Source organism: Chlamydotis macqueenii, chromosome 1 (assembly GCF_036417535.1).
Source record: "Chlamydotis macqueenii isolate bChlMac1 chromosome 1, bChlMac1.mat, whole genome shotgun sequence".
Lineage (NCBI taxonomy): Eukaryota > Metazoa > Chordata > Aves > Otidiformes > Otididae > Chlamydotis > Chlamydotis macqueenii.
In genome coordinates this window covers 120,030,049-120,044,762 of record NC_141556.1, presented here as the reverse complement: position 1 = coordinate 120,044,762, position 14,714 = coordinate 120,030,049, and the positions used below count along the sequence as shown (strand labels likewise).

Below are 14,714 nucleotides of genomic sequence, written 5' to 3'. Positions count from 1 at the left end.
AAGTCTATGGACACCATTTGAAAGCAAATAACAAAAGTTCTCACTTAAATACCTGTATATCCCTTTCTTTCCATCACCATAGACCTCAGCATACTCATGTTTTATTGTATTTCTCATTGCAATAAAAATTGTAGTATGCCATGTTTATAAAATGGGAATCTGAAGCATAAGGAGACCACAATACTCCCACATCTACACAGGCTGTCAACGAGAGAGCAGAAATTTAGATCAGGTCTCCCACAGCCCAAGTTAAAGCATAAGCCACTGCATTACCTTTTCTCTCCGGACTAATGTTTCAGAAATGTCAATTTAACAAAGCTTAAAAATCCCACACCACCTACAATGGAATTAGGTCAGGGCCTGGGCAATTTTTGTTTGTTTCTGGCATTCATAATGACTGGAAGAGTACCTCAGACAATTCTTACATCTTCTGTGTTTGCTATCTTCCAGGGTCTTAGGGAGCAGCATGCAAGTTCAATAGCTTCACAGGTACCTTAAAGGACTGTATCCTAAGCACAAGGTGCAGGGCGGAAAGCAGCACAGACACTCTTGTGAGTGGAGGTGAAAATTCAGAAAGAAGAGGAGGTGAGGCAGGAGAGCTGGTTGACAGCTGTACAGAAAAGGGGAATGATGGAGAGGAAGGTCAATGTCAGGAGTAAGGAGCTGCAACCTGAAGGAGCAGTGCTGTTGGGCAAGGAGGGAGACGCTAACCAAGCTGCTCAAAAAATGGAGATGACAAAGCTAAGGCAAGAAGCATGAAGGGGTGCCTCGGCAGCTCTGTTTTGGAACAGCCATCCATCTCGGTAACATCACAGACTGTGTGACTTGTTCCATTACCATCACAAACCCTTACTTGTTAAACCAGCATTTGTTTAAAAGGGTTATGCTGCCCGTGGTTGTCACAGTAACCATGGCAAGCACAATAAAGTTCCCCTGAGTTGTGGACAGGGCTACATGAATTGTAAAGGCAGAGCAAGTGAGTTGCCTAGAGCAACAAAATATTCAGAGCATTTCCTATCTGCGGGTCCAGCCAGGGAAGGATGGATACCTTTTAGCTTGCTTGGGGCAACTAAGAGCCTGCAGTTAGTACTGTCTGTGCATTTTAACAAGTCTTCCAAACTGCTGTAATTGACTTCTCTAGTCAGACACTTCAAGACACATCTGTGTATTTCTTATAAAGGCCTCAGTTTTAAACCTTTTGCTTTATTTCTTGTTCATGTTACACACAGACACACTCTTGCCAAATTGTAAGTGATCCTACTGAAAATGATATTGCTTATTTACACATATCTTAGACATGACTCCTGAAAGCATGTTAAAATACTCTTTGGAAGGAAGAAGGGAGCCTGGGTTTTGGAGGGGCAAGAAGGCGGCCTTTAAAGTGCTTTGTGGAGAAACAAATGCAGGACAGATGGGCTGCTTTACCTGCAATTTATTGGGAGAGATTTTAGTTGGTATTCAGTCCCTGGCCTCCCAACACCTCATATTATTTTGAGGTTTAAGTCTCTTTAGACTTAATTCAACTTAATCGTGGGCTGCTGCTGCAAGAGACAGTCCTGCTCGCCCTCACTCCTGTCCCTCGCTGCCTCTTTTGTATGGTGCTAGTGACTGGTAGGCTGCAACCTGCTGATCTGATGGAAGACCAATCTGTCGTAACAAACAGAATGCCCAAATGAGGAATTTTCTGTAGGATTGCTCAACTGAACCAACCCCTTCTTCAGCTGCAAGTGTGGGAAGACTCCTTCAGCAGCAATACACTGTTAGAGCGGACTGGGTGAAACCTGAGGCTGCACCTACAAGCACCCTAACACTGGTGAATACCAAACGCTTACTCTCTCAACTCAGCAGATGGTAATAAACTGGCCCACGCACCCTGTATGGCCAGCATATCTTTGCCAAGCCACTGCTGTGACATAGATATGGTAAGGGAGCTGCGCAGTAGCGGACAGACTTGTAAAAGACTACCTAGAAGGCCCGTGGCAGAGATCCGTTTTGTTCCCAGTCCGAGTATCGCGCTTTGTCTACCATGCAATTGTTTCTTCTTCTTCTCACCCCCTCACACCATTTCATCTGTCTCTATGAAGTCCTGTAGCAAAACCAAACTAAACCACATATAATGCTAATATAAAATGCAAGGTGTAAGTATTACTACTTAGGAATTCATTATTTTGAAGAAGTGGGGGGAAAAAAAAAAAGGAGCACAATTTTCCACCTTGGAGATAGCTTTGAAAATAAACAGTCCCTAATTACTCATTATTTGGCTTGAGTACAATAATTACTCCTATTAAAAAAGGCAACACAAAACTGTTGCCATACTGGCTGACATTTTAAATTACATTTTGAGAATGCTTGATAGCAGCACAGCCTCTGCTTTCTTCCCTCCAAAAAGAAGAGTTTTCTCTCAGCCTCTTCCACCCCCAGGGAAACTTAGAGGAAACCAAAGAGAAGAAATTTGCCTAAATTGTTCAACCAAGCCATTAACATAAACTAACAGTAATGCACACAGCATATTACACATTAACTGAATTAGGATATTTTGGCATATTTTTATTAAAACATCTAGTGGTAGCTACCTACAATAAATTCTTGACCTTAAATAAATGGGATTTTCTTAATTATTGATGACTGCAGGACAAATATGGCACCTCTCACTCACATAGGTTTGGAAAGGAGGCAAACCTGAAGTTATATCAAATTTATGATAAAATTGTGAAGTGCTGCTTGGAAGGGGCCCCTGGAAGTCACCTAGTCCAGCCTCCTACTCAGAGCAGGACTGTCACCATCAATAGAACAGGCCAGCTGTGGCTTTATCCAGCCAAGTCTCGTAAAACCCTGAGGATGGAGACTCTGTTATCTCTCTGGGCAATCTGTTTCACTGCTGTACCACCCTCCTGGTGAAGAAGAAATTCCTCATGTCCAACTTGAACCTTCCTGAATGTAAGGGTGGATGTTGCCTTTTGTTATGTAGTTTTACTTGCATTCATCATTGGCTTGCATTCAACTTGGGGCCCACCATAATTCCCAGTTATTTTTCTGCAAGGCTGCTATTCAGCTAGTCCTTTCCCAGACTGTAGCTGTGCACAGTGGTTTTCTGCTCGAGGTGTGGAACTTTGGACTTCTCTTCATTGAAACTCTTCAGGTTTCTGCTGCCCAGTCCTCCAGGTTACCAAGGTCCTTCTGGACTGAAGCTCTGCTATTCATCATGCCATCCATTCTCCTGAGTTTAGTGCCCACAAATCTGAGTGCATTCTGTCTCATCACAGTTTAGTGCAGAAGTCATTTATGATTACAGTGTTTGGTGCATTTCTTCCCTAAAAAATACCCAAGGTCTTGCTCCTATGATCTTCTCACTTACTACAGAAATACTAAAGGTATAATTCTGCTCAATGCTGAGGAGCCATCAGGTTGCTTCACTAATACTAACTAGCTGATCTGAACGTCTCAAGAAGAGACCTGATCCAAAACCTTTCCTAGTCATCTTGCAAACAGTAAGTTATCCCTGAAATTATCAACAGGCAACTTGAAACAATTTGAAATTAGTAACAGGCGGAATAAGTCTTAGATGGTTTCACATATTGAGAAAGAAGAAAATTTCTTCTCCTGCTACAAAGCAATAGCTTCCTGCAGCCATCTATCTAACTCTCCACACTCTTGGTGCATCCTGGAGAAAGAAAATGGTGCAAGGAATATTGAGGGATAAGCCAGTTCTCATCTCTTCTGTTTCTCAACAGAAACTTGGGAGTTCAATGAAGTGAAGACTTTTAGTCCTGTTCCCACCATTATTGTATTCAGCACATACTGTTTAACATCTTAAAAAAACATGGCCTTAAATTTAGTGTTAACACTCTATTGTAAACAAGAAAACACAGGTCATTGCAAAGTCACACCAAATGGTCTTTTACATTTCTCTATTTCTGAAGATTTGTGCTACCAGTAATTCAATTTAATTTATGCCCACGAACAGACTAAAAAGCTCCAAATAAATTATATTAACATAATTGCTATGGAGGACATGGCTGGCCTCCATAGGAAGCCAGTTAGGCAGCTTAATCCCTCGCACTGCACTCACTGCTAACCACTTACAGTTGTGGTTTTCTGATGAAAGTAGTGTTAAATATGGAAACCACAAGCTGTGAAGAAGTGAATTCAGAATAATTGGCACATGCAGCAAAATGTCATCTGCCCCATGTGACTGGAGTCTGACAAATCAGTATATCTTGTCTCAGTCAGTGGCTTGTATCATCTGATTTCTCAAAAAGCTAAGTTCCCATGATGCTAGATTAGACATTTGCATGAAACATAGACAAAGAAATAAGGAGGAAACGCCTTCTAGTATCAGCCGGTTACCATCATGTGTCCAAGCTCATATAAATTCAGATTTCTTTTCTATTCAGCAAGCTCAGTTCTTCCTCCCTAGACAAGGTGGGCAGAACTACTTGAAGTGGCCAAACCCTATGCTTCTATGTAGCAATATTAACATTAAGGTGTTATTATGGTTCCCTGACACTTTTTCTCAACAAAGACATGCTGTCAAAGCAGTTCTTATGAACACCAGCTGGCTCGCATCCCCTGCTGACCATGTTGGTCAATATGTTCTGTCAAAATGCCCCCTCCTCTCTCCATTAATGGCTGCAGCGTGGCAGGGACAGGAGGCAGCTCTATGCCGGCTAAAATTGCAGTCAGGAAGCACAAGGAAGAATGAAAGGCAGGAAAACCTGGTCTACAGTATTTGTCTAGTAACACTCTCCTTCCAGATGCATTCAAAATGTGTCTTTCATCACTGGGTGGTACCTAATAGAGGTCTTCATTAAGCAACCCACATCAATATCCAGATTTTCTTTCACAGTAAGCTCAAAAGACTGCAATTTTGAACCCACTAACAATGGGGAGATAAAAAAAAAAAAAAAAAAAGAAGCTTTTAAAATGCCCTGGAGCTACAACTTGGCTAGCTAGTATCTCTCTTTTTTCCCCTCAATTACCTGGTTGCATTAAGCACTCAAGTAATTACTGCCCTTACCCTCTCTAACATAAGTACTGGGGATTAGAGAAGCACTGTCAGTCATAGTCCTTTTCTCATGCAAATCTCAGATGATACAATGCTTTTTAGGGCATAGATCACTTCTGTTTGGGACAGAGACTTGCATATGGGTGCACTTTCTTTCCTCCCCTCCTCTCCCACTTGTATGTTCTTGTTGTGCCAAAGCAATGTCTCATCAACAAGGGGAGGAAGCCTCAAAACACTTGGTTTTAGCTACTCTTGGTGAGAGAAAAGAAATAATGAAAAAGCAAGACAGTTAACCAGCATGGTAAAATCAGAAAAAAATTATCAGCTTTTTCACATTTTCTCAGCAGCTAATTAAAAATAATTAATGGTTTTCTACTTACACTGAGAAACCTATTTGTTTAGAACAAACACAAACACCTGCAAGTCTTAATTTGAGTTCCGTTTTAATCTTAGCTCTTTCTTTGACTATTTCTGAGAGGCTGAAAAGGCAAAATTTACATTAAGAGAAGAGTGTGAGTAAGGTACTTCACTGCACATTGCAAAAGTTAGGTGAAGAATCCATTTATCTCCAAATTAGAACAGGAACTACACAAAAATGAAGCTGCAATAGAAACAGGGACAAGTCTCATGTAGCTGTTTGGGAAACCGCATACAGAGAGAGATGTCTCAGAAAGAAGATCTTCTCTCAGAGGGAAGAACGCAGCTAAGATACCCAGAGCCAAGGCTGATTTAGTTCATGCCAGAAGACTGCTGTGTGCAATACAGCTTTTTTTTTTTCCCTCCTCTTGAAATCTGAATAGCTTGGTATTGCTCAAAAATATACCCTTAAAACTTACAGAATAACCATGCTTTTCCTCCATCAGACAAGTGGCAAAGGTGTTTCTCTGAGACCAGGAGATGTTTCCTCACTTACCAAGTCCTGGACAGTATTTCTCTTACCTGCACACGGACTCACTGCAAAGCCCACTCTCTTCTGGGCTCTGTCAAATATTACATAGAAGCCTTCCATGACTGTAGCACCAATAACTAGAGCGTTCGTGGAGGAAGAGATACCAAATCGGTAGCATTGTAAATTCTCTCCTATTCCAAGGATGGGTTGAATATAAAGCTATTAAAAAAAAAAAAAAAAAAGCGAGAGTGTAAGAAACACCACCACATAGTACTTAGAAGTTCAGACCTTTTGATTTTTATATTCAGGCAGTCAAATTCCACTGGAAATAGAGTGTGAATAGGGGCAAACAGATTTCTGTACACAATTTAAAACTCGTCAAAGCTTACATGCAGGTAAGAGGTAAAGCTCTTGGATTCTAAGCTTAAATTTGAACACAGTCAAACACTATGTGAAGGTCAACACCAAATTCACGACAGCCACTTTTTATTGTATTTTCCATAAGGGAAGGATAGCTGAGAAAGAACTTGGGATATAAACTCAAATTAGAGAATCATTTTATTATTTAAAAAATTATCAGGATGGAATTTGTTCCGAGAGTATTCACCATCAGCTTCAAGGCTCTAGATTCATAAATTCAAGTCACATTGTACCCCTTGTCTCCTCAGGGAAGATGAAAGATTGCCAAGCTACATGATCAATACAGCAAAAGCTTATCATAAGGCTTTACTATACACTTCAAGTTAAAACATACTTAAAAGGTTCGTTCTCCCCTTTGCTCCTGACCATCCCCTAAGGTAAAAGACTGTATTAGTAATGTCTGAGAATACTAGCCTGTACTGCAACCTATACTGGGGGGGCAGAGTGGAGCCAGAGATGAAAAAAGATTAGCTCCCTTGCAGCCCAGAAGGCCAACCGCATCCTGGGCTGCATCAAGAGGAGCGTGGCCAGCAGGTCGAGGGAGGTGATTCTCCCCCTCTACTCTGCTCTTGTGAGACCCCACCTGGAGTACTGTGTCCAGTTCTGGAGACCCCAACATAAGAAGGACATGCACCAGTTGGAGAGGGTCCAGAGGAGGGCCACAAAGATGATCAGAGGGCTGGAGCACCTCTCCTATGAGGATAGGCTGAGAGAGTTGAGGCTGTTCAGCCTGGAGAAAAGAGAAGGCTCCAGGGAGACCTTATTGCCACCTTGCAGTACCATAAGGGGGCTTATAAGGAAGATGGGGAAAAACTCTTCAGCAGGGCCTGTTGTGATAGGATGAGGGGTAATGGTTTTAAAATAGAGGGAGGTAGATTTAGATTGGATATTAGGAAAAAATTTTTTACAATGAGAGTTCTAGAACACTGGAACAGGTTGCCCAGAGAGGTGGTGGATGTCCCATCCCTGGAAACATTCAAGGCCAGGTTGGGCAGGGCTCTGAGCAACCTGATCTAGTCGGGGATGTCCCTGCTCCTTGCAGGGGGGTTGGACTAGATGACCTTTGAAGGTCCCTTCCAACCCTAACCATTCTATGATTCTATATTACAAAAGCTGGGATGGAATATTAATGAAAAATAAACCAACCAAGTTACAGAAACGGGTGAAGAGATCACATAGGCTCATCGCCAAGACTGTCATATTCAGAAGTCCTCCAACTCAGAATGCCATGAAAAACAAATGAATTTGCTGGCCAAAATGAGAAGACATTCTGCATTGACATCTAATGTGGCTAAAGCTCGTGAAAACAAAACAAAAACCTGCCTATTTTTCCTGACAATTTGAAAAAATAATTCCCAACTATATGGACTGCACTTAAAGGGAAACTGTGTTTTTCTTTCTTGGTTTTAGGTTTGACAAATTTGTTATTTTCCCCGTTTAAAAACTGAGTTAAAAATTTCATTTAAAAATATTTCCCTTGCATGCAATAAGCCAGTTCTCTACTACTGCTAAAATAGCTCCTATTTTTTAAAAGCATGTGCTTTATAGTAGTAAGAATAAACACATAACTGAATAAACAAAGAAAGTTGAGACCTGTGGTAGGATGGAGATCCGAAATGACCTACTGGAGTTTTCATCTCTCAGGTAAATGGACAGTTTGGGAAATAAGGACCAGGGTCTTTCAGTTTTATCCCAGCACGCAAGCTGTGAACCAGTCCAGAAACCAGAAGAGAATTCTTGTATCTATATTAAAAAAAAAAAAAAGTTATAATAGATTGCATGTATTTTGTTAGATTTTTATAAATAATCACTACTGCTATTTGATCCCTCTTCCATTCCCATGGAGAAATTAAAGCACGAACACAAGTCTGACAAAGAGCTGCTTCTTTAGGGATCAAAGCAAAAATCCAACACACAAATTGAGGCTCATCATAACCCATTATGACTTGGAAGAAGGGGGAAGAGGCAAAAGCAAGGTTAATTTTCCTTTCCCTCCCCACCTGTGTCTCACTACTTCCACTTCTGTAAAACATGTATGACCTCCCTGGGAAATCACTACCGCAAAGAGGTAAAGCATCAACGGGCTTTTACTGTGTATCTTCCTCTCTTCTGAACAGCTCTACCAAACATCAACATTCTGAAGGAGCAGGCATTTTTTAAAAACACAAACCAACGTACAAACCACATGAATATTTGATGGATTTACCTCTCTTCCTCACATACCCACAGCTTCTTACTTGACTCTAGGGTTTTGAAGCCAATGGTTAAGCCAAAATCCCTCGGCATCTAAGGGAATCAAGGTCTGCTACAGTCAACAAAAAGAAACACATCCTCCTATCTCTGTTGCTGCCCTGTCACTCACTACCAATGTAACTTGATGTGCTGCTTTTGAAATAAGTTTGACTAACAGTGCTTTTTAATATACCCATGGCATTACCAAAGCAAAAAGTAAACCCCTACAGAGCTTCTTTGCCTAAGACAAACATCTTGTCTAATGTTCATGCTCCCTGAAACATAGGAAGCTGATCTGCTGCCAGATCAGAGGAAAGCCCTTCCTTATTTGAGTGCATTACTTTGCACTGGTTCTTATTCCCATGTGAAGCAACATCCAAGGCAATATCTTGTTCTGACACTGCACAGCCAAAGCCTCCCATTTGGGTGAAGAAGAAAGATGGAATCCAGCCTCTGCACTGTATTTATCTGTGATATAAATTATTTTGTAAACACCAGCTTATATATTAGTTATGTGGCATTTTACAGGTAACAAATATTCAGACACACCCACATACCTGCCAATTAAATATTTGTCAGGGCTGTACAGTATTAGAGACTTAATACCTCCAGGTGCTCATCTCTGTTCTTGGGTCAACAAGGGTACACTTATGTAAATGCACAATGAGACTTACCGTCACAAACAGACTGCTTTTACCCTTAACTCTCAATGCGCACTTAAGTACAGCTCTTGGCACAGGACAGAATGCTCTGTCCCTCACAGCTATGTGCCAGGTCACACATGCTAAAAACCATCTTTCTCCTTTCTTTCCATTTTCTCTTGGAAAGCGGAACTTGGGATCTGAGAAAAACTGCAAGATAGCACCCAGACTGGACAGATGAAGTCTATGAAGTGTTCTATTTTAAGTGCCTACTTTCATTTCCCAGAAAGCCTGCTTATTACATTGCATTTCCTTGCCTTACTTCTGTATGCTGAAAGAATGCATTGGGGTGGATTTGGCTGTATGATATCTAAAAGGTTATTAAAATAAAGATTTCAGGTTTATTTGAGCCTTCCTTTCTCCAACTTATTAACTTAGCATTATATTAATGCTGTGAGTAGAAATGCTGTTCTGACTTCAGCTCAGTAAGGAATGCTTAAATAAAGGAACACTTCACACAGAGTTATCCCAGTATTCCTGAGGGGGCAATAACATCTTGCGGGGAAGCTCACAGCAAGCAGCCAGGAGCTGGAACCTGTTAACCTGTCACCTGTGGTCTACCTGTGGTCAAAGAAGTATGTCTGACTACAGCAGATGATTTTATGTTTCAGTGAAATATAGCCTGCCAGAAGCAGAAAGTGCTAAGTGTACAGTTGTGATGCCATGGTACAATTGCTGAAAATACCCATTTTCCTAACATCGCTCCTACATAGCTGGAATCTGATCCTTATATCTTGTAACTACTTTCTTATTTAACAGACTCTCTCATTTGTTTAGAGCTGTGAAAGTAAATTTAGTGTATGTGGAGGGAAAGGGGTGCAGCAGCAAGAGATTAAAAGAGACTCTAAAAGAGAAGAGTTAGTTTATGCATTTTTAATAGGAAGAACAAAAACCATTAACCAGAGGGAGTGGTTCCCCTCTAATACCTTATTGATCAGCTGACTGATTTTTACTTGTCATGTGGAAGGTCTTATTTCAAATGTCCTTCTGACCAACATCAGAGAGGAGTATGGACCACTGTGACCCACTTCACAGGAGGATGCCCTGTCCACAAGGTGCCATTACAAGAGCTCTTGGGTAGGCTTCTTTCAATTCTCCCCCCATCAACTGAAATTGTTCCAGTCAATACTTAAGTGCTTTGCAAAGAAATTAACTTTGCAACTAGGGAAATAGAGATACACAAGATAACTGGTACATTTATTTCATATACTGAACATTGGCAGGTAGTAAAGAACACTTCATGCCAAATCTCTGCTCTCAATCAGGTAGGAAAAGGATCTCAGTCTTGAATTATCAGCATACAGGCAAGTACTCCATCTTTTGGGCGGCTGGCCAATAGTCCGGTTACTGTGATTTGCAATGACTACCGCCGTCTGATTGTGAATCCATGATAAAAATATTAAAATTGTTCACATTGAAATATCTGTGATTTATTCTTCATCTTTAACCTTCTTGGCGCTGTTCATTGTATCCAAGCAAAATTTATGAATAGGTTTTATCAAACAGAAAATGCTGCTTCAGTTACTCTACACTCAGAGAAATCCACCATCTCCATGCCCTACTTCTAAAGCCCACTCTATTTCCAAAGAAAAACACTTTTAAACATAAATAATTCAATAATGAAGGTCAAAAGCAGCTTTATTGATATGAATAATCCTAATGAATGGCATCCATTCTATACAACAATAAGCATTATACTTAGGAAAGGAACTGCTTGCAGTAGCAGGTTCTTCTACTTTATAAACACTCAGTTTTGAATGAAAGGACTGATTTTTGCACTCTTAATACTTTAAATCAGGGCAACAGGGATTATGTCTATGTTTCTGAAATGCTTAGAACAAAATATTCCGTCTCTGCACTATTTCTGACACATTTCCATGCACGCACTCATTGTCTGTACTTGCCCTCCCCTTTTCCCTCCTCCCTTTCCCTTTTCACCTGTTCCTTCCCCTTTTCCGTTTCCATCAAAGACTATTGGTCATTTCTCACTTATTAAGAGGAGTAGACCAGGAAAGATTCTGCTCCACTCAGGTTAAAACCCTATGACTTACAAGGTAGACAGCAAAGATGACACTCCTTACAGAGATCATTTAATAGGAATTTAATATTTTGAGCAGAGTTAATGACATTAGCTTACCAGGGACGTGCGAGCTATTGCTTGCACAACAGCACTGAAGACCTTCTGGGGCAGACGGAGGAGTGTGGTCCCACTATCTACTATTGCTTTATCGGCATTATACTAAGGAGGGAGGAAGAAAGGAGAGAAGTTACACACTGTAGTTAATATAATGCAGATTTCACTGTTTCATAACAATAACAAAGCTGTTTCTTTTTGGTAGCTGTCTTCCCAAACCTGCATGTCATACCTGTCAAGCAGCTCGCTCTTGTTGGTAACTTGAACTCAAATGAAGCCTGAGAGCAAAAGCAAGATATGGACTGCCTAGACACAAGAGTGAGTTTCTCTGCAACACGCAACAAATTGCTGCATGTCATCACAGCTGTTGCAAATGGCCAAGCCACTGTAAAAAGAAGTAAAGTCTGGCCTCTCTCAGAGGTGTGAGCTAATCCACTCTACCTCCCATGTGCTTTGGGCAAAAACACTCTCATTGTCAGTGCAGACAGATGCTAAGCACGCTGATGTAGCTTACATATATGTCCAAGCTCTGGATCAAGGTCTCTGCTATCATGGAGACAACTCCCTCTAGTTTAAACACAATAGAGGAGCCTACTTTCAATAACTGGTGTATCTAATTTAAGAATAGTGAGGAAATATTAGGCCTCATTACATATGTTTAGTACTGGCTCAAGAGCTGTGGCAGCTGTTTAAATTAACTACTTTTGTTCCCAGCTTATGCAGCAAGATCAATATAACTGAACAGTGACATGTTTATGGGGGTTGGACTAGATGACCTTTGAAGGTCCCTTCCAACCCAAACCATTCTATGATTCTATGTTTATAGCATAATCATAAGACAAAAGGTAATATGCAGCATAAGCTTTTTAGGAATAAGTCAAACAGCAAGTGAATTTAAAATACATTGGTTTAGATGTTATCAAGTCACACAAAATATCTTTAGTGCAGTGACAAAATAAAACTCAACAAAAAGTAACAATGTAACTGACTTAGTTATTTTCTGTTTGAAATAAGAGATGCTATAGGCTGCCAAGCAGAGCTGAAAGAAAATCAAACAGGAAACCATTTATTATGGGCTCAGAAATACTTCTAAAGAGTGGAGAGAAATATCAAGGCATTGTGGAGTCCATTTTAACAGATTTCTACCACAAATACACAATCATCAGCATCCTCAAGAGCCACCCTTGGAAAAAAGTAGGTAGGAGGCTCAGCCAAGAGGGTCAATCACTAACAAAACCATGCAAAATGCCTGGAGTAGCTGAATCGCTCAACCAGCTACTAAGCACCTGGACTTTCATGCTGTTTACAGTGCACTTGCAGCAGGCAGCAACTTCTTGCCTTCTTGGTCTTCCCAGTTAATATTTAACGTTACACCCTATGCACTGCTGGCAGCTCAGTACTTCTCTCAGCCCCGGTTTGCCAGGCTCAAGGCCACAGCTGCAGTGTAACATTGGACGGATTCCCAGCATTGAAGCGAGGGGATCACTCTTCCCTGGCAAGGAAAGGAGTAGGCTCTGGTGAAAGTTAAAAAAAAAAGTTCCATTTCCTAGAAAACAACTAAGAGGAGAGAGGGCAGATAGTTCATCGTCTTATACAGTGAATTATGCATCCTCTGCAAGCCCCTAACTAGCAAAACTTTAATCATACTAGCTCTAATTTACTGTTCTTACCCTAAATTTCTGTGAGAAGACCAGCTTTGATCAAGAAAGGAATGATGCCTTCTGTAACAATGACTAGCATACCATGCTAATATGTACAATGTGAAAGCAAACCCTGGCTCAGAAAACAGCGACAATAACAGGAAACTTTCGTAACACCGCTAGATTTTTGAGTGAGTTATTTTCTGGAAACAACTTGTATTAAACCATTAGCACAAGGGCTCTTCTATGTTGACTGCTTTTTAAGGCAAGAAAGAAAAGCAAACACAAACAGTTATGTTAGAGGACGAGAGGTTTTGCTTTCCTAACAATGTAATAGAGAGAGGCATTTAAACAGACCTTGTTTTGCCTATTAAGTTGAAAGACAATATGACTAATTTTAAATATTTTATATAGCAATATGATTTCCATATTTTGTATGGAAATGTATATTTATGCATGTGTAAGATTTTTATCATGAATTTCACTTAATTTTTATGAACTATAAAAACTTTAGAATTATCACATTCCAAATAATTTCCAACTATGAGAAGAAGCATAAGATAAAATCAAGATGTCTAATAAAAACAGCACATGAAAATTATAGAACTAAAACCAAAACATCAATAGCAACAAGCTACAGCAAGAAACAAACGAAACACACACATGCACACATATACTCCAGAAAAAAAAATGAAACAGCTTTGGAACAAAAATGGCAACAACACGGTCTCATTAGACTGATCCAGAGATAGCAGAACATTATTCCTAATAAAAACAGAAAACATATCCATCAGGAATAATAACTGTCAAGGCCAAAGCAGGCAAAAGTGGATTACAAAAATAAAAAAAAGGAGGAATAGGATGAGTTACTTTGGGAAGCTTCCTAGGATGACACCTGCCCACTGTCATAATGAATTATATGCTTAGACATCTCCACAGGGGTCTTCCCTTTTCTTTGACCATAATTGTCTTAAAATCTTTAGGTTTTATTTTACTGTATAAAAGAAAACTACAAACTGTAGTTGTTTAAAGACTGTTGTCTCCTTGAATCTTTAGTGTTTAAACACCTTTGTTACAACTGAAACTAGTCAAGAGGTTGAGGCCTTCCAAACCACATCAGCCATATTTTCAGTGGACTGATAACTGAATAATTGTAGCTTAGTCCCTAATTTATTGAAAATACTAGCAACGACTTTAAAGTCCTCTTTGAAGCAATTTTAGCATTCTTGATGTACATGCTACACTTCACATGGCTTGTTCATTTCTTTTCAAAGTTACCATGCAGCCTTATTTCTCAAACGAAACCACAATACAGATCTGCTTGTAATGACAAAACTGATCAATTGAGGGGTTTTCTTAACCAAACTTGTGTTTTATACAGACAGAAACACATTATCGCAAATACCTCTCTGCAGTCCAGTTCAAGGTTCTGTCCTCCGACCTCCAGCTTGAGTATTTCAACCTGGTAATACCACTCCTCTTTGATAGGTGTGTACCAAATATCACCCTTGTACAGGCTTGGTTCAATTCCACCCATAACCTGAGGGAAAAGAGAAAGGAATTCACATGTTTTAAAATCCCAGATGTTTAGTTCTGGGGCAAGTACAGGGGAAAAAGGAATATTTAATTATGATATACAGGGCACCAAAATATTAATTTAGCACCACTTGTAAGGATTTTACTGACAAGTTCT

At 40.1% G+C, this 14,714-nt stretch overlaps 1 protein-coding gene across 1 annotated transcript in view; it reads right to left on the bottom strand.

The window, feature by feature from the left end:
• The window catches only part of BACE2 (beta-secretase 2), a 49,601-nt gene that overhangs the window by 746 nt on the left and 34,141 nt on the right, over window positions 1-14,714 (bottom strand). Inside the window, exons 5-8 of the mRNA XM_086739905.1 lie at window positions 14,427-14,561; window positions 11,385-11,486; window positions 7,908-8,057; window positions 5,945-6,113 (exon numbers count right to left, since the gene is read on the bottom strand). Of these exons, the coding sequence (XP_086596031.1) occupies window positions 5,945-6,113; window positions 7,908-8,057; window positions 11,385-11,486; window positions 14,427-14,561 (556 nt within the window). The remainder of the gene's footprint in view (window positions 1-5,944; window positions 6,114-7,907; window positions 8,058-11,384; window positions 11,487-14,426; window positions 14,562-14,714) is intronic.